The sequence below is a fragment of the Coccinella septempunctata genome, chromosome 6 (assembly GCF_907165205.1).
Source record: "Coccinella septempunctata chromosome 6, icCocSept1.1, whole genome shotgun sequence".
NCBI lineage: Eukaryota > Metazoa > Arthropoda > Insecta > Coleoptera > Coccinellidae > Coccinella > Coccinella septempunctata.
The window spans coordinates 1,711,760-1,725,439 of record NC_058194.1 but is presented as its reverse complement, the minus strand read 5'-3'; the positions used below and the strand labels follow the sequence as shown (position 1 = coordinate 1,725,439).

At 35.5% G+C, this 13,680-nt stretch overlaps 2 protein-coding genes and 1 long non-coding RNA gene across 3 annotated transcripts; 2 read left to right on the top strand and 1 right to left on the bottom strand.

Moving 5' to 3' along the window:
• Positions 1-3,586: 3,586 nt before the first annotated feature.
• On the bottom strand, positions 3,587-4,825 carry LOC123315482. Its single transcript, XM_044901183.1, has 2 exons — positions 3,731-4,825; positions 3,587-3,668 (listed from the first exon to the last, which is right to left on the bottom strand). Exon 1 carries the CDS (start codon positions 4,822-4,824, stop codon positions 3,949-3,951), a length of 876 nt encoding a protein of 291 aa, XP_044757118.1. The 5' UTR covers position 4,825; the 3' UTR covers positions 3,587-3,668; positions 3,731-3,948.
• Positions 4,826-10,083: 5,258 nt separating this feature from the next.
• Positions 10,084-11,541, top strand: LOC123315370. Its single transcript, XM_044901036.1, has one exon. It carries the CDS (start codon positions 10,084-10,086, stop codon positions 11,539-11,541), a length of 1,458 nt encoding a protein of 485 aa, XP_044756971.1.
• Positions 11,542-12,842: 1,301 nt separating this feature from the next.
• Positions 12,843-13,177, top strand: LOC123316153. The gene is made up of 2 exons (XR_006538022.1): positions 12,843-13,033; positions 13,096-13,177. It is a non-coding gene; the product is annotated as an uncharacterized LOC123316153 (long non-coding RNA).
• The last annotated feature ends 503 nt before the right edge of the window (positions 13,178-13,680 follow it).

Here is a 13,680-nt window from a genome sequence, read left to right as displayed (position 1 = left end):
GACTTTCATATGAAAGAGTTTTTCACATCAGGTAGAGCACATTCTGATCTACTTTCCGTTTTCGTTTGACGTGGTCTTTACGGGACACCCTGTATAAAGTATTTGTAACGACTGAAAATTACTTTAATCTGTTTTTTAGAAGAATTAATTACGATTTATTTTTCGTTCCAGATATTTGGCTACCGGATGTTATTTTGCAGACCTTCATTATGCCTATAGATTGGGAAAAACGACAATAATCGGAATCGTACAGAAAACGTGTGTTGTCATTTGGAAGAAATTGAAGAATATAGTGATAGAACCCACAGAAAAAAAATGGAAAGAAATTGCAGAAGGGTTTAAAAAATTCACCAATTTTCCGAATTGTATCGGCGTCATAGATGGAAAGCATATCAGAATTATAAAACCTGTCGAATCTGGCTCACTTTTCTACAACTATAAAAATTTTCATTCGACTGTATTATTGGCTATATGCGATGCAAACTATTGTTTCATCTCAGTAGATATTGGAGCATATGGAAAGAGTAATGACTGCAGCATTTTCAAAAACTCCAGGTTCTATGAAAGTTTTATGAATAATGAACTGAGCATTCCTCCAGATCCAAAACCGCTATCGGAAAGAGATCAGACTCCTTTACCTCATGTCATTATAGGAGATGAGGCCTTTGCTCTAATGAAAAATGTTATGCGGCCTCTTATTGTGGTAAATCGCTAACACATAAAAAAAGAATATTTAACTACCGATTATCAAGAGACGACGTTATATCGAATGCTGTTTCGGTATCTTGGTGAACAAATGGAGAATATTTCACAGACCACTCAACGTGAATATAGAATTTGCAGAAGACATAATCAAAGCCTGCTGTGTTCTCCATAACTATGTCAGATTAAGGGATGGTTATAGATTCGATCACATATTATACAATACATCATTGAATAGTGTGCAAGGTGATACCGCGATCCAATTGTAAGTTCACGTCAGAAAATACAAATTTTTCAAATTTCATTTTGGAAAAATTCTTCCAGAGAGTAGGTATATGGTATTTTTGAGTAGCATATTTTTCAAATTGTTTTTGAATTTCTTTCCGTTAAGCTGCTTTATGGCATCAGGTTGTTTATTGTAAATGTTTGGGCCCCAGTAATCGACTCCTTGTTGGACGAATTTTCTCTGATGATAAGGGATGGTAAGTTTATCTCTACTCCTTGCGTCAAACCGATGGAACAAACCATTGGCAGGAAAGTTGTCCAAATTCTTGTGAACATATGTGGCGCATTCCAAAATATATATTGCTGGTATGGTAAGTATTTTGAGGATTTTGAAAGGTTCTCTACAGCTGTCTGTATGTTTTAGGTTCAAGATTGTTCTTACTGCCCTTTTCTGGAGGATCAGGAGATCCCTCCCATGAACTGATGTACCCCACAGGAGAATTCCAATTGAATGGAAATTGGCGATGTAGGTAATGAGAGCTGCCTGTTCATAAGAAAATCTACTCATTATTGCAATGGAGTATAGGGCTACTGTGAGTTTCTTCCTAATTTCAACAATATGTGTTTCCCAAGAAAGAGCTCCGTCCACCATCAATCCGAGTAATCGTATTGAATTGTTTTTATGGCTTTTGATTTGGAGAAATTGATCATGGATTCATTGATGGAGAGGGAGTTACACCGGAACCAGTTTTCAAAGGTCAGTAGCACATTTTCAGTTGTCAGCTGTAGATTTGCCTCCTCTGAGGCTTTCATGACAAAGGAGGTGTCATCAGCAAATAAAAGAGTTCTGACAAATCTCTCGACACCATCAGACTACAAATCCAGGTCATTCATAAAAATTACGAACAGCAATAGACCCAACTTCGAACCCTGAGGAACTCCAGACCCCACGCTTCCCTCCTTCGACATCGCACCATTCCAGTGAACACACTGTGATCTGTTTGAAAGAAACGAGCAGATCAAATTCAAGGCTGGACCCCTCAGTCCATAATATGTGAGCTTATCTATAAGAATATCATGGTTCACTGTGTCGAAAGCCTTCGACAAATCTCGTGAAGCAATCTTCGCTATCCACTTTGAATCAAGTATGCTGACTATGTCTTTCAGCAGCGCCAACAGCAACGTTGTTGTCGATTTCGTGTTTCTGAATCCATGCTTATGGCTGCCAAGAATGCCGTTGTCTTCAAAATGCGCTGAGAGTCTTATTCTGATTATTTCTTCGAGATTTTTCGACAAAGTCGGTAAAATCGAAATCGGACGGTAATTCGACGGATCACTATCATCACCCTTCTTGTAAATAGGCAATACTCTAGCAGTCTTAAGTGCTTCTGGAAAGTGACCTTCAGAAAGACACTTATTGAAAATTATGGCTAGTGGTTCTGCAATTTCGATACAGATGGATTTTATGAATGTGGTTGTCATACCATATATATCCGGTGTTTCCTTGCCTTTGATTTCCTTTATAATACTTATTATCTCTAATTCTGTTATTTTCAAACATTTCAAACAGTATGCGAAATATTTGAATGACTTGAATTATTGCCCTACTGAGTATCAGGTTGGTAACTGTTCCAATTTGAATAATATAGTTAATGTTCTTTCTTAATATAGATATAGATTATGATGACATGGTTTGATAGAACTTGACTATCAAGTTCCCAAGTTGTAATCTATAACTAACAGAAATGATTCCAAATTACTATAATGCTATCAATGAAAGCTTTCATGGCAAAAGTCCATAATAATAAAAATAATAATGTTATCTAGGCTTGTTGGCCCAGATAACTAAAGAAATATGTTATTAAAAATACTTGTCTTTATTAGTTTCAGATCATAATTTATGTAGGTTTTTTTTTCAAAATTGTTGATTTCAGAATAATGATTTGATTATCGATGAAAGAAGCATAGCAAGTTGCTCAACCATCTCAGAGGAACCATTTTCTGATACTTCAGACATCATTTTAAAACCTGATGAAGAGACACAAAAACTCATTGAATCATTCAATGAAAATGAAACGTTCATTAAAACTCCAAGTCCAGAAACACAAATAGTACATAAGAGAACAAAACTCGATAGTGTTTTTCCATCTGGAATTTTTTCTCAGCTTTTTAAAAGTGAAAGAAACATTTAGTTCTCATAACTCTACCTCATTTTTGAAAAGTTTTGATTACTTTCAGAATTAACTGATGCGTGTTCAGAATACCTTCAATCCATCCATATATCGAATAAATAAAATAAATACTTTCAATTAAATAAAATTAAAGCTACTACTACTACTACTATTTTTCATACAATTTCATATTTTGGGTTTTCATAACAAATACTTTGAATCTAAGGAAAAATTATTTCTAGGGAATTGAATTGAGAAAATACACTGATGGTCAAATTGCTCTGGCAAATTCTTTCAAACTTTCCAATGACAGTAGACAGAAAATTGTTAAGGTCATAATCAACGAGTTCATAGCACTATATATGGTTTCGAGTATAAACATATAGATGATGTTTTTTTTATTCCTAAAGTATTGTTGATCTCAGAATTAAGGCCAGCACTTTCTTGAGAGTTTCTGAAGAAATAGAGCAATCAGTAAAACTACTATCAGGTATTTGGATCATCTATTTCATCACTCCCTATTCAATCATTACACCGACGTTTCGGTCGCCAATCGGACCTTTTTCAAGGCTAAAAAATTTAAAATTTAAAAAGACATCAATAGACATGAAACAAAACTTCGATACACTTACATAAATGATCTCAAAGAAGTTGAGTCAAAAATAATAAAAACTGCACACAAGGTTTCATTAAAAGCGACTTTGAACTCCAGTGAAATTTTCTCAAAATTTTCTTTGAAACAAGTCAATAATTTGTAGGAAAACAGAATAATCTAGGTTAGATATTAGAATCATAGAGCATAATTTTCGAAATAGAACCATTGAAGTTGGTAGGAAAAGAAGAAACTTGATCATTTTCTCAAAGGTATCAATAGACTATTATAAATTGTACTGAGTCCACTGACGTCTTCCCTATAATTCACCGTTTTGTTTAGTGTTATGTGAATCATTTCGCTTATGTTTCTACGGTAACTGTTGTTTTCATGGTCGAGTACTGTTGTTCCCTCGAAATGAAACTTGTGTCCTTCCCTGTGTGTATGTGAAGTGAGAGCAGTTTTATCCCTATGTGTGATGTTGTTGGAGTCTGCTCTGTGTTGTCTAATTCTGTCCTTCAATGGTTGTTTCGTCTGTCCGATGTAGGTCTTCTCGCAATTAGAGCATGGAATCTTATATACCACTGACGATTGTGACATTGTCGGTACACAATCTTTTAATTTCGTGAAGTATTTTCCCGTTGTGATCTTGTTGTAAAATGCACCAGTGCAACCAATCCTCTTGAAAATTCTTGAAATCTTCTGTGAGAGGCCGGGTATGAAAGGGAATCTGTAATATTGTGTTGGTTCTTTGTTCCTTTGTTGGGTGTTGTCCAATTTTTCCTTGGTCTTATTCACAACTCGTCGAATGACATATTTGGGGTAGTTGTTTTCTCTCAAAATGTCACAAACTCTCTGTGTACTCTCATCTCTGAATTTGCTGTCACTTAAAGATAATGCTCTATACATCAGACTAATTGCCGTGTTTACTTTTTGGGTGTTACTATGATTGCTGTAGTAGTTGATTATTCTATTGGAACTTATAGCTTTTGTGTACCAACTGGTTGTTAAATTGTCGTCCTCTCTTGTTATTGAAAGATCCAAGAATGTAATTTTGTTTTCATTTTCATCCTCTACAGTGAACTTTATATTGGGATGGTATGAGTTGAACAGATCAATAATAGTTTGTCTCATTACTGCAGGGATAAACATCAAAGTGTCATCTACATATAGCAACATCATAAGGATGTGGAAACCTAATTTCTCGTATACGAAGTCGAACAAGTCATTCATCACTAAATTTGCAAAGCTGGTACTTGCAGGGGCTCCTAATGCAGTGCCCATTAGTTGTTGGTAAAATTTATTGTTGAAGCTGAAGTATCCACCTTCAAAACATAACAGATATCAGCAGACGACCTGCATGTTTGTTATCGCGCTGGTAAAAAAAATAGTCAACCAGGGAAATCCCTTCCTGTCACAATTCAATTCATCATCATCAAAACATATCAGATATCAGCAGACGACCTGCATGTTTGTTATCGCGCTGGTGGTAAAAAAAATAGTCAACCAGGGAAATCCCTTCCTGTCACAATTCAATTCATCCATCGATGGAAACGTGACATTGTTTACAAACATAAACGAAATCTCAAGGGTTCTGGTGTTGTGGTTGGTGAGAGACTTGTTTCAAGTAAGCTTATTTTGTTCAGGAAAGTGCGTGCTAAATTTAATACTTCCCCTTGCTGGACTTCTAGAGGTAACATTTTCCTCTCATATAAGAATAAAGTGAGAAAGATTATGTCTGAAAATGATCTAAATCAATTGAAATAATTAGAATTTAATTCGATGATAAATTTTCCGTGGTGCGGAGCTGCTCTTGAATTATTGGATTTTTGCATTTTTTTTTGTAGTGAATCTGCTGTTTTATTTCGTCATACTATAAGGTTCTTGTTCAATTTTATTCAGACTTTTCTTTTGTTGCTAAATTTATATACATAATCATATTTCTGCTCATAATTAGATTCGCTCTTTCGCCTGAAACGTAATTGATATATGTAATGTTAGAATTCTTGCATTTCTGATTAATAACCTAGGAGTCTCAATTCCTGTTTTCATTATCCGGTGATTCCTTTTTTTTTCTCGTAGGAGATGCTTTTATTTGTATAAGTTATGAATCACGGAGGAAGGGCTCTGCTGAGTATCGCTCATTCAAATGTACGCTCTCTGTTTCCTCATTTTGATGATGTTAAAGATCTCCTTATATCTAATGATTTCGATATTTTCGGCTTAACTGAAACCTGGTTGACTGATCTAATTTCAGACGACCTTCTTGCTATAGATGGTTTCAATTTTGTACGTACTGACAGAGGAAGTCGCGGGGGAGGAGTCGGCATCTACATTAAAAATACCTTAAGTTTTAAGATTTTAAAATTTGATATTGAGAGTGAGCAGTTGGGGTTGTTTTTCAAGATCGGGAGTTCGAGAGTGGCTGTCATCATTGTTTATAGGCCATCTTCTTTTGATTATAAACTTTTCATTGACGAATTTGAGTCAGTTATTTCGGAGATGGTAACATGTGCTGATTATGTACTCTGCCTAGGTGATTTCAACATGGATTTTTTCGATAAAAAAAGTGTTGAAATTAAGTGCCTGATTCAGGTCTTGGATGGTGTTGGCCTCCATCAAGTGGTAACTGAGGCTACTAGAACTACTCGGACCTCTTCAACGTTAATTGACTACATAATAACTTCTGCACCCGATCTGGTTGTGAAAACTTCTGTCCTGCCAGTCCCTCAGGTTAGCGATCATGATCTCGTACACTGTATTTTCAATTTGGCCTCCCAGAAGCCAGGGCCAATTTTCAAGACATCGAGAGATTTTAAGAATATTGACTACGATCAATTTAAATGTGATCTCATGTCTATTCCCTGGAACAATATTTACGACATAGAAACGGTTGATGGAAAAGTTGATTTTCTCACCTCTAATATAATAACTCTATTAGATCTACATGCTACATTCAAAACATTCAAAATTTCTAAAAATTATTCACCTTGGCTAACCGATACTTTGCGGGATATGATCAAGACCAGAAACCAGTTACTATCTAAATTTAAGAGATCGGGAGAGATTTCCGACTGGAATATGTACAAACAACTGAGAAATATTATCACTGCGGCTGTCAAAAAAGAAAAAAAGGCTTATTATAGCAAGTACATTAATTACAGCGGAAATCCCAAAACTACTTGGACACATCTGAAGAAAATGGGTATTGTTCAGCAGAAAAATAAAGCGCTCAGCGCTTCTCTTGCCGATGTTGACCGTATTAATGAACATTTCATTAACTCTGTTCCTGACCTGTCCCCCGATGACGATCTATTGTCTTTTTATGCTGACCGAGATAACTGTTCTGCTTCTTGCTTATTCGGATTCCGTACTGTTGATGAGATTGAAGTTTTGGAATCCATCAAATCAATCAAGAGTAAAGCTGTTGGTTATGATGGCATAAATATACTTACCCTCCACTTGTGTGTACCTCATATACTTCCACATATCACTCATATCCTGAATTATTGTCTGAAAAAATCCGTCTTTCCCAGCCAGTGGAAAAGAGCAGTTGTTCTACCTGTGCCAAAGGTGTCTAATCCAAGGAACTTGAACAATTTACGACCTATAAGCATTTTGCCAACATTGTCCAAAATTTTAGAGAAGATCATGTGCAAACAACTCTGGTCACATTTGAATTCTAATAAGATTATTCCTCCCACCCAGTCTGGTTTTCGAAAAAATCACAGCTGTACCACGGCTTTGCTGAACATCACCGATGACATAGTTAGGGCAACTGATAAGGGTAAACTCACTATTCTCGCACTTTTAGACTACTCTAAGGCATTTGACAGTCTCGATCACAAACTGTTAGCAGCAATATTGACACATGTTGGATTTTGTGATGCTTCGGTTCTCCTTCTTGTTTCTTATCTCGCTGAACGTTATCAAGTAGTTTCTTACAATGGCAATTTATCATTTCCTCTCAAAATTCAGAGGGGTGTACCACAGGGGTCGATTCTTGGACCGATATTGTTCCTTATCTACATTTCACAGTTTGAAAAGTTCATTCAATTTTGTTTCATTCATAATTATGCCGATGATACTCAGCTGTATATATCCTTCTTTTTAAATGAATCTTCTCAGGCAATTTCAGCTCTGAACTACGAATTAAATGTTATCAGGGAATTGTCTCATCGGCACTGCCTGCAGCTCAATGTGAATAAGACCGTTGCCATGTTGTTTGGGAGAAAAGGTGACAGGATCAGATTTTTGGATGAGGGTTATTCGATAATGGTTGGTTCAGATATCGTCAATTTATGCGACAAGGCTAAAGATTTGGGAGTCTGGATTGATGTAGATATGCGATTTACGGACCATGTGTCTGCTTGTTTGCAAAAGGCATATGGTAACTTGAGAGTTATTTATAGAAATAGGTCAACTTTGACCCAAAATATTAGAATTCTGCTATGTGAGTCCCTGGTTCTTTCTCACCTTAATTTTGCTGACAGTGTTTATGGTCCCTGTTTGAGCTTCTCTGACAAGCAGAGGATACAGAAACTCCAGAACTCCTGTCTGCGTCTCATATTCGGAATACGAAAATTTGACAGAATTAGCCATACTCTACGTTTTGTCAACTGGCTCAATATGGAGAACAGACGATGTCTTCATGCTACATTATTGTTCATGAAGATATTAATTGGCCGAACTCCCCCGTACCTCTACAATAAGATTACTTTCCGCTCTGATGTTCACAACTTGAATATACGTTTTAAAGGAACCCTTACACCGCCTATATTTAGAACACAATCATTTCGTAGATGTTATTCATACTATGTTACGCGGTGCGTCAATAATTTATCTACTGAAGTCAGGGCGGTTAGTAATCTGAGTCGTCTACGAGCCTTGGTACTCAGCAAGCTTTTGGTTCAACAAAACGCTGTTTTCACGGATTGATGTGTGTAGGAATCGTTTCACTTAAAATTGTTTTTTTTTTACGTTTGGGTGGTTTCACTACTTGCTTTTATTCCTAATAATTGTTATGAGCTATATGTTGTTGCACTTTTTTTTTCCTCAACTGGAAGCAATGAATCGAGGGGTTAGATCGAACAGTGCGCTGGATGAAGCGTACTGGATCTCGCCTTTTCAATTTCTTTTTACCTCATATTGTATTTGATTGATTATTTCTAATTCATGAAATTGAATAAAGACCTTTATTATTATTATTATTATTATTATTAACTCTATCAGTGATATGAAAGTAGATTTGTCTAGATTAGTAAAATTCTTGATGTAGTGCCATCTCTTATGTGTAACTTTGATTACTAGTTCTTTGGAAATGTTTGTGAATAGGGAAACTACATCAAGTGATATAAGTATATAACCTTTTGGTACCACAATATTCCTGATGATCTCTTTGACTGGAATGGAATTTTTAGCATTGTATGGTGATGTTGATAAAACCTTGGATAGGATGTCATGCATAAGTTTTCCCAGGTTGTAGGTGGGTGCATTAATGTTGCTTACTATTGGTCTTAAACTCAATGTCTCTTTGTGAATTTTTCTTAGGCAGTATAATTTAGGTATAACACTGTTATGTCTGATCAACTTTCTATATTCGGTCTCATTGATAACACAGATATTTTCTTTACAAACTGAAACTCACCCCTACAATAGAATGGTGGACAGAACCTTACTCAAATTTAGAAAATCAATACTAAACATTGAAATAAAAATAACAATTTGGAGGTTGCGAGAAACGAATAAGAATATCCAAAGACTGACTAACCTCTTACAACATCGACTGGAAAACAACGACTTTAGTGAAATAACAAATTTTGCAAACAGAATAATGAACAACCGTGTAAAAGAGATCAGGACGGAGAACTTGAAACAACTACTGGAACTTGAAAGAGAACAGAAGACTATTATACCTTTAGATTGTAATAATAAATACATAAAGAACTACACGAATATTGACATACCCTGTGAAGTGAAGTCAGTGATAGGGTTAGGCCCAAAACACGGAATAGTGCCTCATAGACTCCCAATAGTGGACATTGTTAAAGACATGGAGAGTTGCATATCAAGTGCCCCTATAACAGAGGAAGAAAAAAACTTATGTAGAGTTGAATGTGCCGGTGTTGTGAATAATTGTTTGAGAAGACACGACGAACTAGATAAATTTAGATTTCCATACAAAAAATACCTCAAATGTACTGATGAATTTGTGAAAGACAATCCAGAGATCATAATTACACAATCTGACAAAGGCAACTGCACTGTAGTTATGTACAAGGAGGAGTACATTGAAGGTGTCACAAAACTCTTGAAAATAGGGGAACATATAGACCTTTGAACACAGACCCCACAAAGAAGATACAGGACAAAGTTAACAACAAGTTAAAACAAATGAGGGCAGCTGGATTAATCAATGAGACCGAATATAGAAAGTTGATCAGACATAACAGTGTTATACCTAAATTATACTGCCTAAGAAAAATTCACAAAGGAACATTGAGTTTAAGACCAATAGTAAGCAACATTAATGCACCCACCTACAACCTGGGAAAACTTATGCATGACATCCTATCCAAGGTTTTATCAACATCACCATACAATGTTAAAAATTCCATTCAAGTCAAAGAGATCATCAGGAATATTGTGGTACCAAAAGGTTATATACTTATATCACTTGATGTAGTTTCCCTATTCACAAACATTTCCAAAGAACTAGTAATCATAGTTACACATAAGAGATGGCACTACATCAAGAATTTCACTAATCTAGACAAATCTACTTTCATATCACTGATAGAGTTATGTTTTGAAGGTGGATACTTCAGCTTCAACAATAAATTTTACCAACAACTAATGGGCACTGCAATGGGAGCCCCTGCAAGTACCAGCTTTGCAAATTTAGTGATGAATGACTTGTTCGACTTCGTATACGAGAAATTAGGTTTCCACATACTTATGATGTTGCTATATGTAGATGACACTTTGATGTTGATCCCTGCAGTAATGAGACAAACTATTATTGATCTGTTCAACTCATACCATCCCAATATAAAGTTCACTGTAGAGGATGAAAATGAAAACAAAATTACATTCTTGGATCTTTCAATAACAAGAGAGGACGACAATTTAACAACCAGTTGGTACACAAAAGCTATAAGTTCCAATAGAATAATCAACTACTACAGCAATCATAGTAACACCCAAAAAGTAAACACGGCAATTAGTTTGATGTATAGAGCATTATCTTTAAGTGACAGCAAATTCAGAGATGAGAGTACACAGAGAGTTTGTGACATTTTGAGAGAAAACAACTACCCCAAATATGTCATTCGACGAGTTGTGAATAAGACCAAGGAAAAATTGGACAACACCCAACAAAGGAACAAAGAACCAACACAATATTACAGATTCCCTTTCATACCCGGCCTCTCACAGAAGATTTCAAGAATTTTCAAGAGGATTGGTTGCACTGGTGCATTTTACAACAAGATCACAACGGGAAAATACTTCACGAAATTAAAAGATTGTGTACCGACAATGTCACAATCGTCAGTGGTATATAAGATTCCATGCTCTAATTGCGAGAAGACCTACATCGGACAGACGAAACAACCATTGAAGGACAGAATTAGACAACACAGAGCAGACTCCAACAACATCACACATAGGGATAAAACTGCTCTCACTTCACATACACACAGGGAAGGACACAAGTTTCATTTCGAGGGAACAACAGTACTCGACCATGAAAACAACAGTTACCGTAGAAACATAAGCGAAATGATTCACATAACACTAAACAAAACGGTGAATTATAGGGAAGACGTCAGTGGACTCAGTACAATTTAACGTGCGTTCAAAAAAATTCGTCGTCAAGTAGGCTATGAAATTTTGAAGGCTGATGTTCGGTGGCTGAACGTATGTCTTTCCTTGAATTACTTCATCTTCCCAAAATGTAAACAATGATGACATTAACCTATATATCGTAATTTTGTACGGAAAGGCACTTTTCAGAAAAGGTTACCTGTAAATTTCACCCAACGTTCGAAAAGCATTTCTTTCATTGAGTAAGATGACAAGAATCCAAACAATCTGAGGCGGTTAGAAAAGTTCTTCGTAAAAATTTAAACCGTCCACTATTTTCATAAGTAAGAGACATGAATCTTGAATTGATCGTGTTTTTTTGTAAGAAGGTTCTAGTTACTTCAGTCATATGAATAGATCACAGTAAGATTCTCAATAATATGTTTAAATTCTCTATAAATATTGAATTGATTCAGTCAATACTGAAAATCCATGACTAAACTAAAAGAACTGAATTACATGAAAATAGCTATTGGACAATTTATTAAAATTCAATTCAGCTATAAAAAGGCATGATGCTTTCTCCTTCATAACGTTCTGCTATTGAAGTTCCATAAAAGAAAGTAGGTGCACATTTTGCCTTTGACTGATGCATACTGTCAGTATGCATCAGTTCAGTATGATACTGAACTCCAATTTTTCTCGGATGCTACAAGGTTAGGTAATCACAACCTTTTCAGTTTTCTGATAACATGTCAATCTTTATGGAAACAAATGGATATCTTTTTTTCAAAATCGGGTGGCATATGCCAACGGATACTCCATCCACTTGAGATAAAATCTGAAGAGAGGTTTGTCGAGCTTCTGTCACCATGTTTTCATTATTACTGAACTCTAGAGTTTTCTTTTTTGGTATACCACTTCCTTTTTTGTTTGAACATACCTGTTTCGTCAACACATCGCAAAACAGTACAATGGAAAAATTCATTCTTAATAATCTACAGCAACATAGGCTTCAATGAAGTCGCCGGAACAGAATATTTCCATTTTCTTTAAATTTTCTTTCCAATTTGGAAGTAGAATTCAATAGTAAAAGTCTTTCACACGTCCGTAAAAATCATCTTTATAATTTGCTGATAATTTTAATTCAACAACAACCCAAAATGCTAAAACGACAGTTCACCTGGAAAATAGTAAAGCACGAGCTAAGAATTACGTTTAGACACGAAATATCGACGTTCAAAATTCCATAGCCTACTTGACGACGAATTTTTTTGAACGCACGTTATAATAGTCTATTGATACCTTTGAGAAAATGATCAAGTTTCTTCTTTTCCTACCAACTTCAATGGTTCTATTTCGAAAATTATGCTCTATGATTCTAATATCTAACCTAGATTATTCTGTTTTCCTACAAATTATTGACTTGTTTCAAAGAAAATTTTGAGAAAATTTCACTGGAGTTCAAAGTCGCTTTTAATGAAACCTTGTGTGCAGTTTTTATTATTTTTGACTCAACTTCTTTGAGATCATTTATGTAAGTGTATCGAAGTTTTGTTTCATGTCTATTGATGTCTTTTTAAATTTTAAATTTTTTAGCCTTGAAAAAGGTCCGATTGGCGACCGAAACGTCGGTGTAATGATTGAATAGGGAGTGATGAAATAGATGATCCAAATACCTGATAGTAGTTTTACTGATTCGATAACATGGATGACAATATGAACCCAAAGAAATAGAGCAATGTTTCAAAAATGAAAAGGCATACACTTCTTATATTCCGTATGTGCCTGGTACCAAAAATAATAAAGGTTATGGACCCAAAGGAAAACTGTGGTCTCGATATGTAAATGTTAGAACTGCCCTTCGGAATGCAAATCAGAGCACCCCAAAAAACAAAACTGTTGAGGTAATGGTCAGTCCAGAAATATCTCACCAGGAGGAAGAATACATTGACTTTTTAAAAGGTGCTATTGAGCCATTTGATAAAATCATTGAAGCGTGGACTAGGACTTCAAAAATCAGGAGAAAGAAATATATTAATCAAGATCTTGAGTCAATCTTTACCGGATTCCCTTGCATGAAATTGAATACAGGCTTACAATTGGTGAGTTGAAATCTTCACTACTTTCTGCTTGTTTATGCATATCTGATTTATCAAGATCGAAATAGATTTTGATGTCAGA